Source organism: Mesocricetus auratus, unplaced genomic scaffold (assembly GCF_017639785.1).
Source record: "Mesocricetus auratus isolate SY011 unplaced genomic scaffold, BCM_Maur_2.0 Super-Scaffold_100003, whole genome shotgun sequence".
In the NCBI taxonomy this organism is placed as follows: domain Eukaryota; kingdom Metazoa; phylum Chordata; class Mammalia; order Rodentia; family Cricetidae; genus Mesocricetus; species Mesocricetus auratus.
This window is the reverse complement of record NW_024429188.1, coordinates 34,995,097-35,021,362: the sequence shown is the minus strand read 5'-3', so window position 1 is coordinate 35,021,362 and position 26,266 is coordinate 34,995,097. Positions and strand designations below refer to the sequence as shown.

Here is a 26,266-nt window from a genome sequence, read left to right as displayed (position 1 = left end):
GAAGGAAGGATCCTAGAATGCAGAGATATCATTCAGTAGACAGAATTCCATGGTTGAAGTGTCCCTTATCTGTGCCTGGATAGTCACAGAAAACAACATAATGGGATGTAATGGGGAGGCTACTGGTTCTGCAAGGGAGGGGTCTTGGGGAAAATCAGTAGAGAAGCTCTGAGTGATGATCAAAGGACACATCGCCAAAGTAGGAAGTCTCAGAGAGTCCTCTATTTCCTGTCACGTCCGAGAATCTTTACAGTGGTTAGCCCATTGAGGCCTGAACTTATTAAACTTATTACTTTTAATGGTGACCGAGGAAGGTCCAGGTCATTTCAAGTTTACATTACTGAGGTCAGAACAGTATAGCATCCCTGGCTCCATTTGATATGTTGAGGATCTAAAAAGCATTTATTCTATAATAGTGAGGTTCCTTAGCAATATATCCCTATTGTCAGTATGGAGAAACCCTGAGCAACAGTGGCAGTATATAGGTCATCCTAATTTCCCCTGCGATGCCAGGCCTTGAAAATAAGACTCAGCATCTTTCTAATCAATTAGAGATGAATTTCTAGGAGTCGTCTGGATTTAAGACCCTGACTTTTTGGATTTAGTAGATCAATTCAAGTCTCATAATCTATAGTATCCCACTAAAACTGTCCCCTATGGGGTCATCTTAGCCTTGTGTGGCCCCAGTAAACTTGGCACACTAAGTTTTGCACAGAGAGCCTCAGAAAGGAAAGTGTTATCTAACAGAGCAACCAGTGGACTCAGTGAGCAGAATACCTCTAGGCATTAAGTGCAGTCAAGTTGGAGGTTTTCCATCCTGACTGGAGGATCTTTATCCAGTTAAGTCAGAAATGCAGAGCAGTATTCCTGCACTCATTTCTCTGAGGATTCAGGCTAAGGGTATTTTTATTTTGGGATTCTGACTCCCCTGACCAAGACCTTGTTCTGAGGCACGATGTCTGGGTGGTCAAGGTCAGAAACTTAAATGATGACTGAGGGAAACAATTGTACAAAAATGCATTTTCAGATATTCTACTCTTCCTCTCAGTCACAGTCATCTCCAGAAAAAGGTCAGTATATACCAGTTTCTTTACTCCAAGAGAGGGTAAGTTAAATTTATTGTACACACCCGTTCTCCATAGGAGAACCAAAACATTACCTGACTGTAGGTCAAAATCCTAAAAGAGGACTTGTGCTCCTTAACTCCCCTACTAGAAAGAGACCACGACAGAATCCCTTCTCCCATACCTGGGTTACAGCTCTGAGGAAACAAGGCTTGGAGATCAGTTATGTGTATACTTTCTTTTTTATGATCTTAGCCTACTGAGTCTCTAATATGAGGGGCGGAGCATCGGGTCCTATCTAAAGACACAGCGAGGACCTTGAATGAGAACTGAGGAACCTCAGTAAGCTTGTGTCAGCTCTTAGAACTGAGTGACCCACAGAAAGTGTTGAGGGCTCAGGTGTTCTTTAATTTCATTTTAGGAGCCCAAAGAAGTGGAGGAGGGCCTTAGATGGAGTTATCAAAAATTACTGCACCACGGGAAGAGGCCCAGGCACTGCTACTAATTTGATATGATAATAGCGCTGCCGTTGAAGCTGAGAGATCTTCTATCTCTAGAGGAAAGGGGTCCACCAGAATTAAGCCTGTCACCACCACTTCCATTCCCAGTGCACACCAGATGGGTGGCAGGCTGCAGTCGAAAGCACACTTTAAGTAGTCCCGTAGGGCTGTCAGAGGACAGGCTGATGAGAACAAGGGCCCACTGAGTTCTTAGGACAGTACTTCTAACTTCTGCAAAGGTAGGCTCCTTAAAGCAAAGAGTTGTGTCTGTTTCTGTGCTGGAAGTGCTTATGCAATGCCATTCTCTCTCCAGGTGACTGCATCGCTGCCTTGCTAGTCTATACTCCGGCTTGCTGTTCCTGAACAAGATCATCATGCCTCGGGGTCAGAAGAGTAAGCTCCAAGCCCAAGGAAAATGCCACCAGACTGAAGGTGAGACCCAGGATCTCCAGAGTGTTCAGGCCCCTGCAAGAGAGGAGGAAAGATCCCCCCATACAAAATTAGCTTATAGGCTACAAAGCTCTTCAAAGGTGCCCCAGAGAGCCTTTTCTACCACTGAGTCTAAGGGTGTTTCTACTAGAAGATCATGTGAAGGAGCTAACAGTGTAATTAAAAGCAAACCACATTCTTCCCAGGCCTCATCCTCTACGGTGAAGCGCCCTAGAAGCTCTCTTGTTGGTACAATCCAGATGGTAGTGAAATATATGATGCACATGTATAAAATGCAAAGGCCCATTCTGAAAGCAGATCTGTTGAAGATTATCTCCAAAGAGCATAGAAAACGCTTCTTTGAGATCCTCCAAAAAGCTTCTTTCAACATAGAGGTGGTATTTGGTGTAGACTTAAAGGAAGTAGATTCTCTAAAGCACTCTTACACCCTTGTCAGCAAGATGAATCTCCCTAACAATGGCACTGTGAGTAGAGGCAGGGGATTCCCCAAGACTGGACTGCTAATGAACCTTCTAGGTGTGATATTCCTGAGAGGAAACTGTGCAGCCGAGGAAAAGATCTGGGAATTCCTGAATAAGATGAAAGTATATGATGGAAAGAAGCATTTCATTTTTGGGGAACCCAGGAAGCTTATCACTAAAGATTTAGTGAAACTTAAATACCTGGAGTACCGGCAAGTACCTAACAGCCATCCTGCAAGCTATGAGTTTCTGTGGGGCCCAAGAGCTCATGCTGAGACAAGCAAGATGAAAATCTTGGAGTTTTGGGCTAAGATCAACCATACAGTTCCCAATGCCTTCCAGTCCTGGTATGATGAAGCTTTGAAAGACGAGGAAGAAAAAACTGGAACCGAAGTTACACACAGTGACACATTAACCCACAGTGGTTGAATGTCCCACAGACATGTCAAACAGGTCCTCCCACACCTAGTGGAGTTAGTGTATTTTGATTTTACTTTGTACTTCAAGAGGACAGTGAGTGAAGGCGCCGGTGAAGGACTGTTTGTAACTAGAGGGAACATGGTGAATAGCTTTGTGTTCTTGCTCTGTGTGACCAATTTGGAAAGTTATCTTTATTTTGTTTAATTTTTCAAGCGTTCTTTGTATCTTTCAATATGATTAACTCAACAAACATGTTCATCACATGTTAAAAGTTAGAGTTTCATTATAAAAGAAGTTGGAGAAACTTTATTAGCGAATCTATTCCAAGATAAGATAGTGATAAGTGTTTTTAATTACTTGAAAATAATTCAACAGTAAAATATATGAATAGAGAAATAGAAAAGATGGTAAAGTGGTTAATATTTGCATTAAAATTTTTTCTCTGTATTTGATAAAAATAAAAGTGTTAAATAAATATCTTTGCTTCATTTACCTGGGAGGAGGTTGATTAGGGGAAGCAATACAATAAAGATGTATTGTATGGAAAATTTTTAATTAAAAATGTGGACATAAGTAATATACAGTTAGGCCCAAATACTCATATGCTTACTTGTTCCATAAACATCATTTGACCATATACTCTTAGAAGGCTCCATGCTAGTACTGGAGGGCTAAGATAAAGAAGATGTAGTAAGTTACCAATACAATTAGTGGAAGAAAAAAGTGTTTTTTGTTGTTGTTAGTGGATTTGTTTATTTATTGTTTTGAAACAGGGTTTCCCTCTGTAGCCTTTGCTGTCATGGAACTTGCTGACCTTGAATTCAGAGATCCTCCTGACTTTGCCTCCCAAGTGCTTGGATTAAAGGCATGTGCCACCACTACCCAACTAGGAAGGGATTTTTACAAGAAAGTAATGAAATGAGAATTATTTGATTAATGCCAAGTTGGGTCTTAGGAAACTTCAGACCGTCCCATGGGAAATAATTTATATGAGACTACCAGATGGGCTAGTTTAGGATGGAGGAGTGACCCTCAGAATTGAGAAATAGAGCTGGGAAAGGGAAAAGACTTTATTCTTTATTGGGGGGAGTTGTAAGAAAGCTGGCAGGGATAGGAAGTATCCTGTAACCCTGTGCCAGGAGTTAAAGAACGCTGAACGACTTGAGTTTTCTATACACAGAGTCTTAGAAATGACTGATAATCTCAAGGAAGGTAGGATGGACACCTAGAAGACATGATGCTGTGTTCTGCCGAGGGCTGGGGAATCCAGAGCATGGTTCTTAAAAGGGCATTAATCGGGTTACACTGGGTGCAATTTGGCAACTTTCAAACATTTTTAGTAGGGGTTAAAGGAATAAAATTTAAAGTGGATTAATTGGAATGGAAGCTCAAAGGAAGGGAAGTTTTAGAGTCTTTGGATTACATTATAAAAACATTGTGCTGTCTCAACTGAAGAGAGTCACACTAAAATTGATTTTTTTTCCCATAGGAAAACATAGTACTTAGTTTTCCTTGCTAAGTAGTACTTTATCTGATAGTGTTTTCTTTGTCCTGGAATATGATATAATTTCTGCTATGGCTTCTGGTTTTAAAAGGAGTATGGTCACTTTAACATCAAAAGAAAATGAATAATAACAAGAATTGGTATTTTACAGAATATTTACATGATGTTACATATCTTATACACACTTAAGCATTCCTACAAGACAGGGATTATCATAATCACTTCACATATGAAAAGTCTGAATTTCACAGATTTTGATAATGTTCAATTTCACATAGCTGGTAAGCTACAGACAGGGCTTGGACTAAGGCCTTTGGTCTGAAGTAAAAGGAGATATTAGGAAAGCAACATCTACTTGGCTCCTGGACACAAGATGTACTGAGAAGATCGGGCCTAAACATTGGATATGGTTTAGGTAGAATAGAATCAGGTGCACATGGGCTGGACTGCCATGCAAGATATATGTCCTGGTCCAAGTCTGGAGTTTGGTGATAGATGTAGGAGATTGGAGAGGGCATGTGGGATGAGTCAGACTCAGTTGGTGAAGGACGTGCAGGATATGGCTGAGTTAACAGGTTTGACATGGCTCGAAAGGGGCCTCTAGATTGGGAGAAGGTAGGACATGTCCTGGATCCTGGAAAAAACTGTTCAAGATCTGGTTTGGCCAAGAGGTCAGATGAGGTTTCAGGCAGTTCTTGGCAGAAATGTAGACTTTGGGGACAGCTTAGGCAGGGGTGACCATACTAGGCTAAGAAGGACCCAGGCTAGAACTTGGGCATTGGGGATGGTGCATAGAGGATAGAATAAGGTGGTTACACCAGGATAGACCCTGGTGAAGGATCCTGATATTTTTTCTAAAGAAAGATTTTGTGTCTAATCCACTAGATTTAAATACATAACTAAAGCAATAAAAATAATCTGAATGCAGAGGAAAGAAATGAAGGAAAAAGAGAAAATATTGGTAAAAGCTTGGTTACATATGCAAATCAGATACATTCAAAAGATATGTACTCATATTCCATTGTGTTGCACAATATCTTTTTTTTAAAAAATGCAACATTTTTAATGTATACATATGAGGCTAAATATAGCTTGTAATGAAAAGAAAAAAGAACGAGCCTGTATTTTTCTAAAGAAACATTATGATTTTCCTACAGTACAGAGAAATGGATCAGTTTTGGGAATTTGATGTTTTCCAGTGACTCTGTGATCTAGGAACACGAATAAATTTTATGAGATCCCTATAATAATACAAGATAAAGAACATGCCAGGCAGGGCTGCCAGCCAGAGGATCAGTGACCTCAATAATAAAGGTTCTCAGGGTCTGTCTTATCCAAAGTAGAATTGCGTTGCATCAGTAGGGGTAGACTCTGAAATCTAGGAGAAAGTGAAGACCCTATGAGGAAGTAGAGAAGAACTCACCCAGACCAATGTAGTTTATAGCATCCTGACCCTGTGGTCAGCTCAGAGTTCCCAGACAGCCTCAACTGATTCAGGCTAGTTTCTCCTTTGGAGGTCTCTGGAAGATGAAGACCTTAGCCTCAGACTTGGGTGGCTCAGATCTTAAGGTAAAGGATTTTTTTTAAGGTATGGCAGGTATAAAGTTGTGAATAGTGCTAAAACTCCCAAGCCTCTATCAGTGAGACCCCATAGAATTCTCTCTCCGATGTTAGAGACAAAACCACCCACACACCCTGCTTAGCAAAGCAATGGCCCTACTGTTAGGATCCCGACTTAGGAGTCCCATTGAGAAATCCAACAAAAAACATAAATATGTTTGATGTTTGTCTGTGTGGGGGCGTGGGGATAAGGGTGGGGGGAGATCATAGCAGTGGTTGTTGTATGTTGTCAGGCACTAGCCACTTCTGTTTTTTCGAGTCCTCAGGGTCTCTTACTGGCCTAGAATTTGCAAAGGACACTAGGCTGGCTGGCTAACAAGCGCCTAAGATCTGCGTGTCTGTCAGCCCAGCACTAGGATTACGAGGACACACCACTGCATTCAGCTTCTGAAACTCAAATTTCAGGTTCACAGCTTTTCAAGGAAAATGCTTTGCTGAATATGATGTCTCTTCAGCCCTTGTCTAACACATCTTAGAAAACAAGGATGTTTGTGGACTGATAAGGCAAGTCACCTTCGTTTTCATGAATGAGGGCTACATGAAAGGTGCAGAGTTTTACATGCACTCACACACGCACGCACACGTACAAGGGAAAAGACTTTAGGTCAAGAAATAGGAAGTCCCAGACCCTGCTAGACATTAAAATACAGTGAGGGAGAACTGAGATGACAACTCCCAAATAAAAATGTAATTAAACAAATGTCCTGGTTTCTTGGCCCCTTGCATCCAGTCCTTAAATTCAAGAGAAAAGAATGAGCAGAGTCTTTCATATGATTTTTTAGAAACTGACTTTATTTTAGAGCAGTTTTAAGTTTATAAAAAAGTGAGCAAAATGTACTGTGTTCCTATATAACTTCTGTTCTTAGACATTCACAACCTCCCTGATATCAACATCCCACACCATAATGATAGATTTGTGATACTTAGTAAATATGCCTTTACATGTCATTATATCACACCCTAAAGTACATAGTTAATGTTATAGCTCACACTTGGTGTTGCATATTATGTGGTTTTTGACAAATTCTTAATATATATTCAAAATTCAATAATCATACCATTTCACTGAAAAATACCTCTTGCTCCTTATGTTCATGTCATACTGCCTTCTGAGTGCTAGTTACTGCCAACATTTTACTATCTGACACTTTTTCCTTGCTTTAGAATGTCATATAAAGTATTCACTATGCATATATATGTATGTTATATGTTTGTTCTGTATCTTTTTATGGTTTAAATCTCAGTTTATGGACCCTTTACCATACAAAATTCAAGCTACACCAATTTGAAGTAGTAAGGTCACAGCTACAGGACAGGACTTTAGTTTTAGTAGCATAGTCTGAATGCACCAAAGTTTATCTCTTGATTACAAGCCGACAAACATCTTGACCACTACAAATTTGGGTAACTACAGATAAAACTTCTATAAATCATTATGTGCAGATTATTGCATAGATGTTAAGTTTTTTTGTTCTTTTGAGACAGGGTTTCTTTGTGGCTTTAGAGGCTGTCCTGGAACTAGCTCTTGTAGACTAGGCTGGTCTTGAACTCACAGAGATCCACCTCCCTCTGACTCCTGAGTGCTGGGATTAAAGGCATGTGCCACCAATACCTGGGGATGTTAAGTTTTTAACTTGTTTGGGTAAACATCAAGTAGTATAATGGTTGTACTCTATAATAAAAGTCTGAATGGCTTTGTAGGAAACTTCCAAATTGTCTTCCAAAGTGATTAAACTATTTTACATCTTTGCCAGTGATAAACGTGTGTTCATGTTGTACAGTGTTGATGCCTACATCACTTGCACTTCAGCCCACATTTCTGTCATCTCTCTGACCAGGCATCATGTCTCACACTAAAAAGGGTCATTCATGTACATGCGTGTCAGAAACGTCACTAGGTCCAAGCTGAATTCCAGTGTCTCTAAGTTACCCTCAATTCCTCCTCTTCCTACTTTTCCTGTTTTGGGGTATATTCCCAGAGCAGAGTTTTAAAAAATATTTATTTATCTATGTACATTGGTATTTTGCCTGCATATATGTCTGTGTGAGGGTATCAGCGCCTCTGCAACTGGAGTTAGGGTTGTGAGCTGCCATGTGTGTGCTGGGAATTGAACCTGAGTCTGGAAGAGCAGGCAGTGCTCTTAACCGCTGAGCCATCTCTCCAGTCCCAGAGCAGAGTTCTTATTGGCATTTTCTAGTAGCCTCAGAAACTTCTGCTTACCACCAAGGGTGTCTGTTTTCAGTGTTTTGGATTTGGGTCCTTCTAATAGATGTTTAGTGGTATTGCATGTTTGTTTTAGGTTGTGGTTGCCTAGTGGAATGTGATATCAAAACATACATACTTTTGTATAGTCTGTATCTTTTGAATGGACATCTTTTCAGATCTTTCCCCTACTTTTTACAATGAATTTTTGTCATTGAACTTTGGATAATCTTGAATATTTTGAAACAGCCTTTTATTAGCTATGTCTTAAGAAAATGATTTCTCCAAGTTTATAAGTTGTTTTCTCATTTTCTTCATGATACTTTTGCTAGAAACAGAATATATTTTAATTCTGTGAAGGCAAATGTATCACTTGGTTTATGGATACCCACCATGTTTTGCCTCAGGTCTAGAGGAAATGAGGTCATTAGTCTTAATGCGCAGTCATCAGTGAACAAGTGAAGGTGTTCAGATGAGAGGACATCGAGTAAGGACGCAGGGCCTGAGGAGCTCAGGACAGGCAGGCTCTTCTGAGCTATCATCACTGCATGTTCCTTGGCAAGGATGGTTGAATGATTCACCTTTCCACTTCCCTGTATGGGGCCCAGAGAACTTCTTTTCTTTGGGAGGGAGACAGTGAGAACGATATTCCTTTTGTTTCCTTCTCATTATTAGCACATATTTTTGTACATAATAATGGTTCATCATAACAGTTTATGCATACATAAAATGTATGTCAATCATGTGTAAAATGTGCATCAGTCAAATATGTCCTACATTCACCTGTTCTTGTCTTAGTCACCATCCTAATGGTCTCTCCTCTTCTCAGTATTCCCCTTTCTACTTTCCTGTCTTCTTTGTAGTGTAGATTTTTATGAAAGAAAACATTTGGTGTTTGTCTTTCTGAGTCTGACATATCTTTTAAGATTTTGATGTCAGAGAGCCTTATAGGGATTTTTTGTTTTTTGCAATAGTGAGAAATCACCCTAGAGCCCCATATGCTAGGAAAACAATATACCACTGAGCTGTATTTCCAGCACTCCAGGGAACTTTAAATTATGAACTTCAGAGCCAGGGATAGTAGCAGAAACCTGTAATCCCAGCACTTGGTAAGATGAAGTGGGAGATTTGCAAATTTGAGGTCAAATTAAGCTACATAATGAAATTCATCTTAACCAAATAAACAACCCACAAAAATAATACATCTGTCTCAGAGCTGCAATGGAAGGAGAGCCAGGTTCTGACAGGAATTAACATGAAAATACTGGAGTCAAACTTAAAGAAACATCTGCATTCTTGAACAGAGGCTATGTTCTGCTGTCTCTCCAGTTAAAAATAGACACAGTAGTGGGATGTACATTACATAAAGATAACTTGACCTACTGCATTATCAGTGTACAAACTGAATAAGACAAACAGGTCAGTTGGACACATAGAACAATGCTTACCCCGAAAAATAAAGAAGCAGCTTCCGAGAAGACAAAATTATAACTTTCCAGATGCAAGTGCTCACGTGACCTTATTGTTTTCTACCAAGGTAGCTGCATCACCTGCTCTTTGTTTTTTTCTACCTTAAATATATCATATTTTTATTTATTCTTTGAGAATTTCAAATGGGCATATAATATCTTTTGATCAAATCTACTTTCCCCGAAAGTTTACCCCAGACCCTTCCCAACACATTACCTTCTGAAAAGTCTTTGTTTTTCTTTTAAATAACCCATTAAGTATATTATTATTATTAGTGCCATTGCTGTTGTTGTTATTTTATTATTTTGGGTTTTTTGAGACAGAGTTTCTCTGTATAAACAGCCTTCACTGTCCTGGAACTCACTTTGTAGACCAGGCTGGCCTTGAACTCACAGAGATTCACCTGCCTCTGCCTCCAGAGTGCTGGGACACCGTGCACCACCACCACCTGGCCATAACTCCAAACTCCTCCCTTCCTTCCTTTTTTCCTCTCTCTTTTTCTTTTTCTCTGTTTTTTGAGACAGCATTTCTTTATGAAGCTGTGGCTGTCTTAGAACTTCCATTCCATTGTAGACCAGGATGTCCTCAAACTCACAAAGAGCCATGCGCCTTTACCTCCTGGAGTTTAATTATTATTACACACACACACACACACACACACTCACACACGAGAGAGAGAGAGAGAGAGAGAGAGAGAGAGAGAGAGATAGAGAGAGAGAGAGAGAGATAGACGTGGAGTTATTCACTGGATAATTCTCTGGTTTGTGACTTTCTTTCTTTAGAGACAGTGTGTCACTATGTATGCAGTTTTCTTGCCTTGATCTTCCTAGTGCCAGGATTTCAAGACATGTGCCATTGTGCCCAATCCAACTTCATTTCTTGATCTGTAACATGGTGCTTTTCTGAAAACGTTTTTCATAATGTGCCTAGAACAGTGTCTAGAACACAGATGATGCTATACAAGTGTTAGTTGTCTAGCTGGCTTTGGTGGCACATTTGTCTGGAGGTAATGACATGAGGATCGGAAGTACATTTTTGGCCACATAGTGAGTTTGAAGCTGGCCTGTGTTACATGAGACCAAGAAGAAGAAAAAGGAGGAGGGGAAGAGGAGAAGAAGATGAAGAAGGAGATTTCAGCTGTCTTAAAACTTAATTTGCTTTCACAAATGTTTTACGGACTTCTGGTTCCAGTCAGGTAGATGGGAAACAGCACAAGCATGAGAATCAGCACTGGAGTTGTCTTCCCTGGAGAATGGGGATTCTGAATGTCTGTGTGGGATAAACAGCCCTAACCATAGACACTGTACTGAGCATCTTGCTGTGCACTGCCCCTTTTAAAAATAGGGTCTCACTATATGACCCCGATGGCCTGACAGTTGCTATGTAAACCAGACAGGCTGGTCTCAAACAGATTGCCTGTCTCTGCCTCAGAGTGCTGGGGTTAAAGGCATGTGTTACCACACCAGGTTATGTTTTTAAAGACACAGAAGATTAATGTCTTCTTGCACAAGTTCCTACTATGTGAGCAAGTGTTGAGAAGGAAGTTAGAAGGAAGCCTATGAAGAGAAACAGGAAATGAAAAGAGCACGGATGTATAAAATAAACATTCATCTCTTATCAGACATATGTGGCCTGGCCTTCTGTCACTCACATATTAGTTCAAGTCAAATTCCTCATATTTTCTATGAGCATGGAAGTCCCCTAATGTCAGATGCAGGTGCTGTGCTCTTGCTAGTCTAGCGTCTCAGGTCACTTTCTATGCACACATCCTTCTGAGCTCAGTCAATACCTCCTTGGCAAGATCCTGGCTGGCCTGCTCTGTCAGGCAGCTTTGACTATTAAAAACCTCCTTTCCCTAGAAGTCTTTGGGGATGAAGAATATCTGAATGGTTTCAATGACTCTGAGGGCACTGAGATCCAGGACTCCTTTTGGTCTCTTGGGCACTGTCTTCTCCCTCTAAAGTTCACAGATGAAGTCTAGCTTGAGAACATTTGCCCCGAAGCCTAGTTATGGGAATCTACCTGCTTCATCTTGCAGTAACCAGTTGACTTTAAAGATATGGAGTATGCTGATATATTATTTATGATTTATTAAAGCTTGCCTGAGGATTCAGAAAGCAAAGCCAGCCACAATCTATAGAGGTCAGGCACTGGCAGCACATATCTCTAGTTCCAGGACTCAGGAGACTTGCAGATGAATCTCTCTGAGTTCAAGGCCACTCTGGCCTACACAAGAATGAAGAGTAATGGAGTTCATGCTTTTGATCCCAGCATTTGGAGTCACATACCTTTAATTTCAACACTAGAGAGCTGGAGACAGGAGTGATATGGCTGGGCAGAGAAAGGAATATAAGGAGGGGAAGACAGGAACTAAGAGCTTTTGCCTTTGAGGATTTGTGGAGACAGGATTGCTCTTTCAGCCTCAGGAAGAGGTGAGATCTATTGGCTTGGTTTCTATGCTTCTCTGATCTTTAGCTTGAAGTTTGAGCCCCAATATCTGTCTCTGTGTCTTTTATTTTTCATGTGACAATGGAGCAGCCAGGTTCTTTGGGGTCTCTCTATGCTCTGTCAGTGTTCCAGGTAGTGTCCAAAGTTTAACCAGAAAAAGACCACATAGTAAATTGATTTCTTATTTGCGTTCAGTGACTGCAGTGGATTCTGAGGACATGGAGCTATCCACAGATACTCCATGATGCTAGTTGAAGGCCTCATAGACAAGGGGCACCCCTTTGGGTGTACAGCCTCCAAAATTGATGGCATCAGTGGAGGCACCCTCAGGGGCTTTCCAGGCAGGATACATGATGGGGACCAGGATCCACATTCACAGGTCTTGTCACCAGGTTTCCAGAGCTTTCCTAGCCAAGAAGGTTTGGTGATACCAGGTGAAAGAGGCTGGTCAATGCTCACCCAGTATGCACCACCATCACTGGTCTCAGCCACACTGGTGAAAGAGTGTTACTCTGAATTGTGGTCATAATATTGGAATTGCTGGTGGCAGAGGTGCCAGGGGCCACCCTGAATAAGCCATTCTCAGAGTTGATGACTCAGAGATGACCTTCACTGTTAAACCTTATCCAGGTGATGTCAATCCCCAAACACTCTACTTTCCGGCCAGTTGATGCAGGTTGCACCATAGACAGATTGGTCCTGACATAGACACTGGAGAACTCACAGCTGCCACGTAGCACTTCCTTCACTGTCCCCTTTCGGTGATGTTCCTGAAAATAACTAGTGATGGCACTTCAAGGGTCTTCTTAAAACTCCGCTCACTACCATTATTGCTGCAGGTGTTTAACATACAGGATTATGAATGTACCAAAAGCCATCATGCTGAAAGTGTGAGTTCCTCTAAGGCCCCAGCCGTCACTGAGAGCTCAAAGGTATTTTTTGTAATAAAAGCAAGAGTATTCATGCAATTTCTGCCATACAAATATAAAATGAAAAAGCTGATTATAAAAGCATTAATAATGGTGATTTTCAGCAAATGGTACAAAGAGCACCATGTTAGAATTTTTCTATTATAAAAATTACCTGAATTTAAGTATTGTACATAGAAAAGATGGTTGGTAAAAATAGCATATTGCCAGCATCATGGAAAGGGTACCATGGCTAAATTACAATATGAGAAATGGAAAAGGAACCATCAAAGTAAAAAACAAGAAAGCTAAGAGTGTGGGTGGGGGAAACACCTCATTATATAATCTACTTTCACAAAAGCTAAATCAAGCCAGGAGTAGCATTTATCCATTTTGAAGGTAATTTACTCATGAATGAATTATTTTGTGCTAGGTCCAATTTCTTAATCCACCACTTTAATGATGCCATACTCAGGACAAGTTGTCAGTAGATGAACCTTTGGTGGATAATTTTCAAACACATCCAATTCAGAGTGAAAACTACTCTGACATCCATAGAAGAACATTTGATAACATGGAACTACTCTTGGACCTTGCATTGAAGGGCATCAACCCCTTCCTATATACCTGTTGACTAAGGTAGACTTTCCAGTTGAGAGTCTGATCAGTGGCTTGGGCTTTCTTTTTTTTTTTTTTTTTTTTTTTTTTTTTTAATCATTTTTTATTTTAATTTTAAATAGCTTGTTTCACATGTCAATCCCAGTTCCCTCTCCCTCCCCTCCTCCCGCACTCCCCTTCCACCCTCCCTCCCACCCTATTGCCAAATCCCTCCACATAGGGGATGTCTAGAGTCTATCATTTCACTCTTGGTAGGGTCAAGGCACTCCCCTAAGAGTCCAGGCTGAGAGAGCATCTCTCTTTGTGCCATAGGCACATGAAGACAGATTGTATACCAGGGATAGACACTGATCCACAGCTCAGAGCCCCATAGGTTGCCCAGGCCTTCTCACTGACACTCACATTTGGGGGGTCCAGATCAGTCCCATTCTGGCCTCCCCACTGTCGGTCTGGGGTCCAAGAGCACTCCCCTGTTCAGATCAGCCGTCTCTGCTGGTTTTGCCAGCCCATTCCTTGCCAATTTGCTCATCACTCCTCTCTCTCTGTCACTGGGTTCCTTGGGTTCAGTTCAGTGCTTAGTTGTGTGTTTGCCTCTGCTTCCATCAGTCCCAGGATGAAGGCTCCCGGATAGTTATAGACATCAAGTTCATTATCAGGAATGGGCATTCGAGGTGGTCCTTCCACTATTGCTTAGCTTGCCAATTGATGTTATACCTTTAGATCACTCGAGGTCACTCTGGTGCCTGATCTGTCTTCGATCCTATGATTCCCTCTTCCCCCTATTTTACCCCCACCCCCTCAACTTCCTGTTCCCCCATGACCAACTCCCTTCCTCTTTACCCCCTCCTTGGGCTTTCTTAAGAATGGGATTCTAGCTGGGCGGTGGTGGCACACGCCTTTAATCCCAGCACTCTGGAGGCAGAGGCAGGTGGATCTCTGTGAGTTCTAGACCAAGCCTGGTCTACCGAGCGAGTTCCAGGACAGGCTCCAAAACAATACAGAGAAACCCTGTCTCGGAAAAAACAAACAAACAAACAAACAAACAAACAAAAGAATGGGATTCGTGTGTGTGCGCGAGGAGGGGTTGCAGCGTAAGTCAAGTGCTTGCCACACAAGCATGAGGACCTGTGTTTGAGTTCCAGAACCCATGTTAAAAATTAGTATTGTGGCATGTACTTCTAATATCAGCATTGAGGATGCAGAGACAAGAGGTTCCTTCCCTGGGGTCTATTGTTCAGGTTACTTGGCATCCCCTGTCCCCTTTTAATGGGATGCTTGATTTATATCAGACAGATAATCTCTCCATTAACAATGCATTAATTGTTAATCTAGGGTAGAAAAATATATAAAACTTAGTATACACAGGGTCAAGATTCCACCTTTAGTTTGACCACTTGCTAGTATGTGACTGAGTCAATTAGCCACCACATAATAAGAAGAAATGATTACATGTTAAATAGATATTCAATGCTATAAGGAAAACAATATATTTATTTACCAGAGAGAGAGTCGCACCAGCTAGGAGTTAGAAGCGTGGCTGGCTTCCAAGAGAAAAAAGGGGGTTCCTTTTCCTTTCACTTCCTTTTATATCTACGTGTGTCAGTTTACATGTCCCCGCACTCATGGGTGGATAGCTTTGTGGGGTTCACTCCTACAACATGTCAAAAGACCATCATGTGTGTATGTACAATATTAACTGCAAATACTAGACTAGCATTTACTGAAAATATTGGACTTGATTTCAAACATATATATATATATTTCAAACATATATATATATATACACAAAACATCACCTATTATTTTAGGGGGTTCATGTATTTTTATACTCTTACATATTTTTTAATTGGGGCTTTAGCAGGATATCTGAGAGGAGTTTTTGGTAAGGGTCCAATGATGATGGTGTGCCAGAGGCCAGAGGCCTTGAACAAAACCAATAGCACATCACACAATGTACATATATGGGAATGGCTGATGGGGCAAAAGGGAACACTGTGTGACACACTGCAGCTCCCATGTCACAAGGACGAAGGAAGAGGTGTTGGAAAAATAGAAAGATGGAAAATGAAGAAGTGTGAGGTTTTTTTTACTGTTTTGCTTTCTTTTGAATTAATTTTGGGGGATTATCTTTTGGGGGAGACACTGTAGCAGTGAGGAGTTGATATGGAGGAACTGGGAGGGGGTGAGCAGGATTAGGGTGCATGATGTGAAATTCTCCCCAAATCATTAACAATCATGTTATATAAACAATCAGGTTTTAATAATAAATCTTTTATCACAAAAAATGAGGTGAATCGCTCCTAAGGAATGATGCCTGAGGTTAACAACAGGCTTCTACATTTGCAGACTAATTCTGGCTGGTCATATTAACCTAATGGGTGAACTCCAGACCAATGAAAGATTCTGTCTCAAAAAATAATCCAGGTTGACAGTGCATGAATATTGACACTTGAAGCTGATCACTGGCATCTACATATATTTGTACAGACTTACATCTGAACACACACACACACAGAGAGAGAGAGAGAGAGAGAGAGAGAGAGAGAGAGAGAGAGAGAGAGAGAGAGAGAGAGAGAGAGAGAGAGAGAGAGAGAGAGAGAGAGAGAGAGAGAGAGAGAGAGAGAGAGAGAGAGAGAGAGAGAGAGTCACAGACACAGTCACAGACACAGACACAGGGAGAATCTATAATACAAAGGTGGCCAGATGCTTCCTAAGAGAAGCCACAGAAGAGGATCAAATATGAGGCATTCCAATGAGTACTCTTAGTATAAATTTTCCTAGATAAGCTAATATTAGACATTGGGCATCTTCATATTCTTCAGTGGCAGGTAAATATACATTGACTGCATGGAGACTAGATGAGACTGTAGATGCTCAGAGCTGAGATTCTAGGCACAGAACAGAAAATCTCTGGAGACAGATATCATGGGACCATGAATACACTGGACAGAGTCTCCATCTAGGGCATGCAAAGAATATGTCCTGTGCTCTTTGAGGTTAAAAACTTGGAAGTCATCAGGATGGTGCTTTTTTACAGTGAACTGGGAATCCTATTCCACGAAAAAGATATTTAAATTTCAGGCATGTGTGTGTGTGTGTGTGTGTGTGTGTGTTTGTGTGTGTACAGTCAAAGCAGATATGGATTTTTGGGTGATGGTATCCAAGAATATCTATGAATATGCCCCCAAATGTTTACAGATCACAACACCGTATTGCAATGTCAAAAGGTTGGACACCACTGGGGCAGAAAGTCAAATTTAGTCTTTAAATAGAATCCTAGAATATTTAGCTGGGAAAGACACCTTTGCTGAAAATATAATTTAATGAGGGAACTTGTTCTTAAAGTTTTTTGGAAGTGTGATTTTGAGCTGATTTGTTGTTCCACATCCATGGTGTCAAACTTTTTGTGGAAGTCAGCCAGGCCACCTGTCTCTCATCGGGTCTGTGGTCCTACAGCAACTAGGGTCTTTGTTGATATCTGTAGCTGTGTGTTATCACCAAGGGCTATGAAGTTGTTCGTGGTCAGTACTGCTGCCTGAATTCATGCTCATGTCGAAGGTCCGGTTTTTGAAGATCGTATTTATGTGAGTGGTCTATGCTGCAACCTGAGGTCATGGTAATGTATGGGTCTGTGCTGCCTTAGAGGGCAATGTTCCATCTGTGGTCCTAGTGCACCTGAGATGTCAATGCCCCATGTTACTGTAGAAAAGAGCAAGGAAGTTACTTTTGTAACGATTATTGATGACTTTCAAATGAACATGTGAGAAAGAGGAACATGAAGGCTTCTGTGACAATCCCTACCCTCCACTTCCCCCAAAGTAGCAACCTAAAACAGGAACCCATCTAAGAGAGCTCTTAAAAAGTGTGATTAGGACGATTAAGTGTAGCTCTCCACACTTGAAGGCTTGTGGGTGTGGTAGGGGAAGGATTCAGTTCTATTTAAGGGGCAAGTCATTGAGAGTTTGACCATGCTCCAGTGAGTATACAGATGACACAATTTTGACTTATTTTTTTCCATTTATTTTTAATTTTTGGGGGGGGAGAAGTCACAAGAGCGGGGTGTCAGACATGGAAGGATTGGGAAGTGAGTGTGATCAGAGTGCATGATGTGAGATTCCAAATGAATCAAAAAATACTATGTTGAAAAAATGCTTCAGGGTGAAATACTATCCTTTGTAGTTAAAACAACTGTAGCAATGGTAGTAATGGTAGACATCTCTCAAAGTGTCAGTGCACTCCAGGTATGGTGCCAGATATTTGCATACACTAACCACACATTAGCAATCTTATAAGACAGATCATATGAATTAATTTCACAGATGCACTGCCTGAGGGTCATAGAGTTTGGTAATGTACCAAAGCTCATCCAGCTGGTAAATGACTAAGCTGAGCCTAAATTCTTGGTCGCAAAAACCCACTCTATTCTACTTATTCAAGATTGAACTGACCACGAACTGCTTCATTTGCTTTCATTTACTATTTCCAAATATACTTCAGGTGATTAACTCTAACCAAAATGCTGAATTAGAATATAACATCAATAAGAATATAAAAAGAACTGAGAAGGGTGGATAAAAGAGGGATAATACAATATGAACAGTGACATATGCAAAATTGGATAGACTCAAAAGACCTGAGCCTCAGAAAATCATCTGGCTTTATCCTTCTGTGAAGAAAGCAAGTATTTTAGAAGAGCCTTTATATTTGGCAAAGAAAACTAACAGATCAGTGTGTTCTCTGATAACACAAGATTTATCTTGATAGCCCTGTCATTTTTTAACTAGAACAAAAAATTTTAAGTTTCATTGAGAGCACAAGTACACATAAAAATATGAAGCAAAAACACTGAACTGAACTCCTGGAACCCAGTGACAGAGAAGGAGGACTGATGAGCAAAGGGGTCAAGACTGGGCTGGCTTAATCCACAGAAACAGCTGACCTGAACAAGGGGGAGCTCTTGGACCCCAGAGTGATGCCTGGGAATCCAGCATGGGACTGATACAGACCCCTTGAATGTGGGTGTCAGTGAGGAGGCCTAGGCAATCTATGGGGCCTTGGGTAGTAGATCAGTATTTATCCCTGGCATACAAATGGACTTTGGGTGCCCATCCCCCAATGAGGGATGCTCTCTCATTCTGGACTCTTGGAGGAGGGCCTAGGCCCTGCCCTGAATGAAATGACAGACTCTAGAGATCCCCCACGGAGGGCCTCACACTCCCTGGGGAACGGAGTAGGCATTGGGTGGGAGACTGGGGGACCTGGTGGGGGGGGGTTAGGGGAGGGAAAGGGAGCTGGGATTGATATGTGAAGCAAGCTTGTTTCTAATTTAAATAAAAAATTAAAAAGAAAAAATGAAGCAAAACTGAACAGTGAATATCAAAATAAATATAAAACCAATAGAATATACTCTTAAAAGATTTTATCGTATTATTACAAAGATTAATTGGTAGTTAGTTGAGAGCATAATATTAATACATTTTAGCAGCCGGGTGGTGGTGGCACACACCTTTAATCCCAGCATTCGGGAGGCAGAAGCAGGCAGATCTCTGAGCGTTCGAGGTTAGGCTGGACTGACAGCCTCCAAAACAATACAGAGAAACCCTGTCTCGTAAAACCAAAAAAAAAAATACATTTTAGCATTAGTTTCCTTCCATTTCAATTCAACTTTGTCATATTTAAGATTATCATATCAGCTTTAAAAGGTGTTTCCTAAATTGTTTTTGTTTTTCTTAAAGAGTTTTACTCTATGTATAAATGCATGCCTGGTGATTCTGAAGGACAAAGGAGGGCATCAGATTTCATGTAGGTGCTGAGAATCAAGCTCAGATCCTCTAGAACCACCGAACCATCTCTCTAGCCCCCAAAGGTGTTTTTAATATCATTTGGTGCTATCCCTTAGGAACAAGAATTTACTTGGGAACAATTAAGCCACTGTAAGTCCTTCCTTGTGTTGCAATTTCTTGACATTACAGTCCTAGGAAAAGGACTTCTTTTAATGGTCTGCAATCAGAAAAATGGTCAACTTTTTTTTCAGGGCTATCTAATTCCCCTGAATTTAAACGAGAGATAGCAATCAAGATGAATGCGTATTGGGAAACAGTCACACCACAATATAGGAATCATTTAGAACCTTAATGAAGGCAACCAGTACTAGGCTAGGGTGGATATAAATGTGATGAGCATAAATGAGCAAAAATAGAAATACCCATGCAGAACTGTGGAATCCTGCAATGCTGTGTTCTTGCTATACATTATTACAGTGACCAAAAGAACTGGGAATCACCCTCACTTTCAAATTAGAATTCTTGTGGAGGAAAGATGTGGGTGCAAAAGTCAGAGAAATCTGTAAACAGGCCATTTGTCCAGGTCAGCATCTGACTGGGAGTTACACGTAGTGTGTACTCCAGAATGGCTTCCACAGATAGATACCACAAAATGCTCAATTCTCTATTCCCTAGGAGGTTCAAGGTAACATGATATATCAAACAGATTTCTTCTTAGAAAATTTCAGTGAAGTGAGGGTTTTCGTTTGACGGGAACAGCGTCAATTTTTTGCTAGAAGGAAAATCCTAGGATCTTCCAAGAATGTGTTATGATAACTTTAAGTGTTAGATTATACTAAAAAACAAGGTGGTGTGTGTGTGTGTGTGTGTGTGTGTGTGTGTTTGTGTGTGTGATCACTTAACAAATACAAATCTGAGTTTCCATACGGAACCACCAGACAGGCAATCCTGTCTGTCCTAAATGTCTCCAAAAACAAAGTAGTAATTTCTAGTAGGTGGGGACCCTAGTTCAACAAAGGAAGAAATTTATTGGAGAAGATCTGACTACATGAGACCTGTATAGGTCATTCTCAGTGTCTGTTTGCAAAACAAAGGAGTTTGGAGTCTTTCCCTTGCTGCTATTCCCAGGGGTTACCACAGAAGAGGCTATTTGAGGTTTGGCTCCATTGCTTTTGTGGGGACCCCATGGAAGATCAGGGCTTGATTTGGAGGTAGAGGGTCTTAAGTCAGTCCAGTGAAGAATTTCAAGCTCTTTCGTTTATTACGTAACACTCTAGAACCCCGATTGTGAAATAGCAGCGTCCGTTAGTAACCCCTGACGTTAGAGAAACATACCCCGTACCCCTGCCGTTAGCTCCAGGAGACCCCACGCAAACATAACCGGATATAGTTCTTTCTCACTTCCGCTGTAAAAGCCAGAATCTCAGTGGCGTCCACACGGAGAAGCTGCTCTCGCTGCCACTGCCGTCCACTGCGTGGATCTGCTGAGGGCCGTCCACTGCGTGGATCTGCTGAGGGCAAATTTCTCTGACTCCTGTGGAATCAAGGTAAGGTCCCTGAATGTGTTCTGAGGGGACAAACCCCTCACCCCTGATAGAGCAGACCCCACAAATGTTGTTTCCTCGTGCCGGGGTTCGTCTGGCCTCCTTTGTCCCTCGTTCCGTCGAGTCATCATCATGGTCATCTACCCAGTAGCCATCCTCACAGCAATCGCCCTCGGGAGGCTTTTATGACTGAAGTGGAGCCTTATTTCCACTCAGACTCTCCGAGAAAGACGTTTTGGGTTTATTTTTTTCCCTTAGAAAAAGAAACACGGGGAATGGCAGACTAGTTCCGCGGCTGAACACTCTTTTCCGTGCAGGCCCGAGGGTCCGAGTTCGATCCCTTGAACGCGCACGGTAGATGTAGCAAGTAGACCGTTTGTTCTCCGACCGACACATGCGTGGGCCAGGGTACACGGGGACACATTTTTTTTTTTTTTGGTTTTACGAGATAGGGTTTCTCTGTATTGTTTTGGAGGCTGTCGCACGAGGATACATTTTAAGAGGCAGGCGGATCTCTGTGAGTTCGAGGGCAGCCTGGTCTACAGAGCTAGTTCCAGGACAGCCTCCAAAACAATACAGAGAAACCCTGCCTCGAAAAAACAACAACCAAAAATGTTTTTAAAGAAGAAAAACCCTGTTAGCAGAGAGCGGCGTGGAGAGGGGGGGCAGGGGGCAATGTTGGGGGGAGGCAGGGGCGGGATTGCAGGGGAGGCAGGGCACGGGGTTGGGGGGCAGGATTGGGGGTGAGGACGCAGGGGGCGGGGTTGTGTGAGGGGAAGCAGGGGGCGGGGGAAACGGGAGAGGCAGGTCTCGGGGTTTGGGGGGAGGGGTTTGGAGGGAGGACGCAGGGGGCGGGGTTGCGTGGGGGGAAGCGGGGATGGCTAATGACTGACTCTGAGGAGGCCTTTGTTCTGTTTACTTGGGGTTGTCCACCCTACCCCCCCCCGAGAAAGGGTTTCTCTGTGTCTTTGGAGGCTGTCCTGGAGCTAGCACTGTAGACCAGGCTGGACTCGAACTCCCAGAGATTCGCCTGCCTCTGCCTCCTGAGGGCTGGATTAACATCCTGCTCCACCACCCCTGCCTTGCTTTTTTTTTTTTTTTTGCTTTTTTTTTGAGGCTGACTCTCACTTTGACTTGGAATTACATTCCGGGAATGAAACTTAAGTTATCAGGATGAGCTGCTCACTGACCCATATTCAATGTTAATTAGTTTATTTTACATTTAGTGTGTGTGGACACGTGTCTGTATTAAAATGTGTGTGTGGAATGTGATAGCAGAGGACAGCTTTTAGGAGTCCCCTTTCTCCTCCCATCATGTGGGTTTCAGGGATCAAACTTAAGTTATTAGGCTTGCCTTTACCCACTGAGCCGTCGCACAGGGCGGCCTCTCCCCTTCCCAGTATTTAATGGAGAGAGTTATAGTGACTCAGCTGACAGCCAGAGGGTGTTGCGGTTTACAGTTTCAGCCTTGAGAATCCAGAGTTAGAGCTCTCAGGATTAGATCCCGCCTAATTTTATTCATGTAGGGTCTCAGGGACACTAATCCTTCGATTTATTTGGAGAACATCCATTAGGCATTAGTAGGAGACCTGATTCCTAACAGGAATTAATTTGATTTAAGTATAAAGAGGCCTGTCTGCCAATATAGTAACCCACATAAATCGTTGTACCTACCTACAAGTCATGGATATGGCAGCACAAGTCTCATTATCTTCTCTCTGAAGCATCTACGGAAGGTAAATGGACAGCCTCAGTTTAACAGGTAGAGAACTCCCAGTTCCAGAAGTCAAGGAAAGTATTCTGACAACTTTAGGATGCACTCACCACATAACAAGACAGTACACAGTTTTCCCCTGACTAAGCAGGCAGTGTTTGGAGACGACAGCAAGCTGGTGAGATTCCAGGCTAGCTAAGAATTTGCTTAGAGTCCCTCAGGCGTGTGAAGGCCTTAGTATGAGTCGATAAACACTAAGACAGTGAGGAGACTGGGGGAGGACTACGAGAAAGGAATACTTAATGAGAAAGTACAATCCACAAAGTCCTTCCCTTTGGGAAACTCCAAGCAGAACTCACTGGATATACTCTCCTTCCTCATCTAGCTCTGGAGAGTCAGAAAAATGGAGACCTTGCTCTAAGGCTGGAGGAATCACATGGGCTGAGTATTGAGCTTCCACCTTTGCTGAGTGAGAACTACAGAAAGCCGTGACCTCCAAACAGTAGGGTCCCATAGAGGGTACACATTGCTGGTTGTAGCTCATGCTTTCTTTCGTCCCAGGTTTCTTACTCTTATTTGAAAGGCATCAAGTCAGTGGAGGAGATTTCCAGGTGATCATAAAGAATTTAGGGAACTGACACCCCATATTGGGGGTGGTCCCACAGAGTCCCTCTTGATGTTATCCCACAAGGCCTCAGTTACAGAAATTCCCTTAGTTTCTGTGCAAGACTAGCAGAAAAATGAGGGTCTTAGTCTGATGAATCACCAAGGGGTGGAATTTAGGCCTTCTTGAGACTCTAGTTAAAGACTGAGTGAGGACCAGAAGTGAGACAACGGGTGATAGGACCTTAACCTCCCTGCCACGACTTTGGCCCTCTGGAAACTACAGTCAATACAGCTACATAGAGACACTCTCACACCCTCTGCTAAGTGTCAGTGAGGTTTAAGTGTAGAGGGTAGCTCACTTCAAGCTTCAGTGTATTAAATAGGTGAGAACAGAAGGTACATTTCCCTCAGCCCCAGTTTATGGAAACAATAGTCTGTGGCAGTCTTGGCTCTCACCTTTTGGAGCCTCAGAACACAGTTGAGACTTCTCATTTCTTTGTATTGTGTTTAAGAGAGATGAGATCCTCTGGCTGAAGTTACAGGAGAAAGGAGTGTTCTTGACCCTGTATGGAGGCAAAATGGTAATTCTTAAATGAAGGGACCCAGAGACATGAATGAGATATTCCCACAGAGCTGTTAGCAATTCTTCTTTTAGGAGCAGTGGGAGGAAAATCCTCTTGCATTTTCTTTTCATGACTACTAGGATTTCATGACGACTAGGGAGACCTGAGCTTTCCACTGCTGAGCGAGCACAGGAAAGAGGCTGTAGGACCTGCCAAAAGTACTGTGTGTGAACTGAGAAGACTCCACTAGACTTCACTGGCACCAAGGCTGCCTCAGGGGAGCCTGGCTGGTTGCAGCCTGGACACACTCAGGCTAACTAAGAAGGGTTCCTAGATTAGTGTTTTATGTTTGTACAGAAACCTGTATAGGCAGGTTGCTACTGATCACCCTGAAAGTACTTACAGGGTCTCATTATCACTCCCTTTGCTTCTAACCACAGCCACCATGCCCAGGGGACATAAGAGTAAGGCCCGTGCTCGTGAGAAGCGCCGCCAGATCCAAGATGAGGTCCAGGGGCTCCAGGATGCTCAAGCAAAGGCAGCAGAGAAAGAAGAGTCACCCTCCTCTGCTCATGATTCTGGAGATGCTGTTGCAAGCACCTCTGCTGCTAGCCTGTCTCTGATGTCTAAACCTCAGGGCAAGGCATCTACAATCACTGCTGGGAAACGTGTGTCCCGCAGATCTGGTAAAGGTGCCAAAGGCCGAAGGGAGCAAAGTCTTAGTTTCTCTATGGCCCCACACTCCACTGAGAGCCCCCAGAGTAATCTTCTATCAAGGAAGACGGGGATGCTGATGCAGTATCTGCTCTGCAAGTACAAACTGAAACAGCCCATGTATAAGGGAGAAATGCTGAAAGTTATCAACAAAAGATTCAAGGAGCAGTTTCCTGATATCCTCAAGAAAGCCTCTGAGCGCATACAGCTGGTTTTTGGTCTTGAAGTAAAGCAAATTAAGCCCAACGGTAGCTACTACACCCTTGTCAGCAAGTTAGACCCCAGTGTTGAGGGGACTCTGACCACTAGCTTGCCTTTTCCCCAGAATGGGCTGCTGATGCCTCTGCTGGGTGTGATCTTCTTGAATGGCAACCGTGCCTCTGAGACAGATATCTGGGAATTCCTGAATATTTTGGGAATTTATGATGGGAAGGCACACATAATCTTTGGGGAGCCCAGAAAGCTTATCACCAACGATTTGGTTAAGGAAAAATACCTGGAATACCGTAAGGTGGTTGGTAGTGATCCTCCATCCTATGAGTTTCTGTGGGGTCCCCGAGCCAATGCTGAAACCACCAAGATGAAAGTCCTGGAGTTTTTAGCCAAGGTCAATGAGACCGTTCCCCAGGCTTTCCCATCTCATTATGAAGAGGCTTTGAGAGATCAGGAAGAGAGAGCCCAAGCTGAAGCTGTAGGGGGGCATGACACTGCTGCTGAAGACAAGGCAGAGTCTGAAGCCACACCTGGTGACGACTCTTGCTCCTAGGGAAATTAGAGGCAGAGTAGCCTTAGCTTTGGAGCAGGGTTTCCCAATTTAAAAGTAGTAAGAGGCTGGTGGTTCATAATGTGTATCTTCTTGTGCTTTGGTTATACAGTAGTATTTTTCAAGTGTTTTCCTTTTCTTGAAGACCTCTTTTCGATTTAGAATCAATAGTTATAAATGACATAGATCATACTATTAGTTGCTAGAAGATTTAAGCATAAGAATTTTGATATTCTGTATTACATTCTAGACACCCTTGAATGTCAAGTTGAAGAGCAAGCAACCGTGACTTTGTAATGGAGATCTTTTTGAAATGTGTGAAATCTGTTTCTTAGAATAGGAAAACAAGTCAAAATGTAAAAACTACCATTTTCCCTTACTCACTTTTGTTTCTATTCCACTTTTTGGTAGTTTGAAGAAATGCTCTTATTTGTTGTTAACTGAATAAAGATGTAAGAAAGAGAAAATTGATTCTTTGCCCAATAGATAATTTGTTCTGGTTACCCTCTCTTTGGAAGACTGCTAGTTTTACACCTGGACCATTTATGTGCCACGAGGAAGAAGAGAGACAATGCTTATGTGTTCCAAAGATTTTTATTTATTCACCACATAGGCAGATAACTGATTGATCAGGGCTACAGGACAAGGACTTGGGAACCTTTATTTCTCTTTTCCTGAGCAGGGGCAGAAGTGGAGTTTATAAGCATAAAATTCGCAAACATTTGTTGCCAGGTTATAGTCATAATTTTCACCAATCAGGATTCAGTGATTAGGCACTACCTTGATGAATATTCCATTATTGTTAACTGGCATACAACGCAAGCCTTTTAGTCCAATCAATCAGATTCATTTGTTCCTTCCATTGTTAGGAACAACCATAATGTTACTAGAGAAATACAGATGCATAATGATT

The 26,266-nt window shown here is 42.1% G+C and overlaps 1 protein-coding gene across 1 annotated transcript; it reads left to right on the top strand.

Annotated features, from left to right (window-relative positions):
• The first annotated feature begins 1,938 nt into the window (after positions 1-1,938).
• Positions 1,939-25,804, top strand: LOC101831070. Its single transcript, XM_040743954.1, has 5 exons — positions 1,939-2,899; positions 20,869-20,996; positions 23,826-23,894; positions 24,034-24,094; positions 24,317-25,804. Exons 1-5 carry the CDS (start codon positions 1,939-1,941, stop codon positions 25,354-25,356), a joined length of 2,259 nt encoding a protein of 752 aa, XP_040599888.1. The 3' UTR covers positions 25,357-25,804.
• The last annotated feature ends 462 nt before the right edge of the window (positions 25,805-26,266 follow it).

Coding starts and splice junctions, on each gene's coding strand:
- LOC101831070 (XM_040743954.1), top strand. CDS start 1,939: ATGCCTCGGGGTCAGAAGAGTAAGCTCCAAGCCCAAGGAAAATGCCAC. Junction 20,997..23,825: donor CTGACTCCTGTGGAATCAAG/GTAAGGTCCCTG, acceptor ATTGTGTTTAAG/AGAGATGAGATCCTCTGGCT. Junction 23,895..24,033: donor CCCTGTATGGAGGCAAAATG/GTAATTCTTAAA, acceptor CATGACGACTAG/GGAGACCTGAGCTTTCCACT.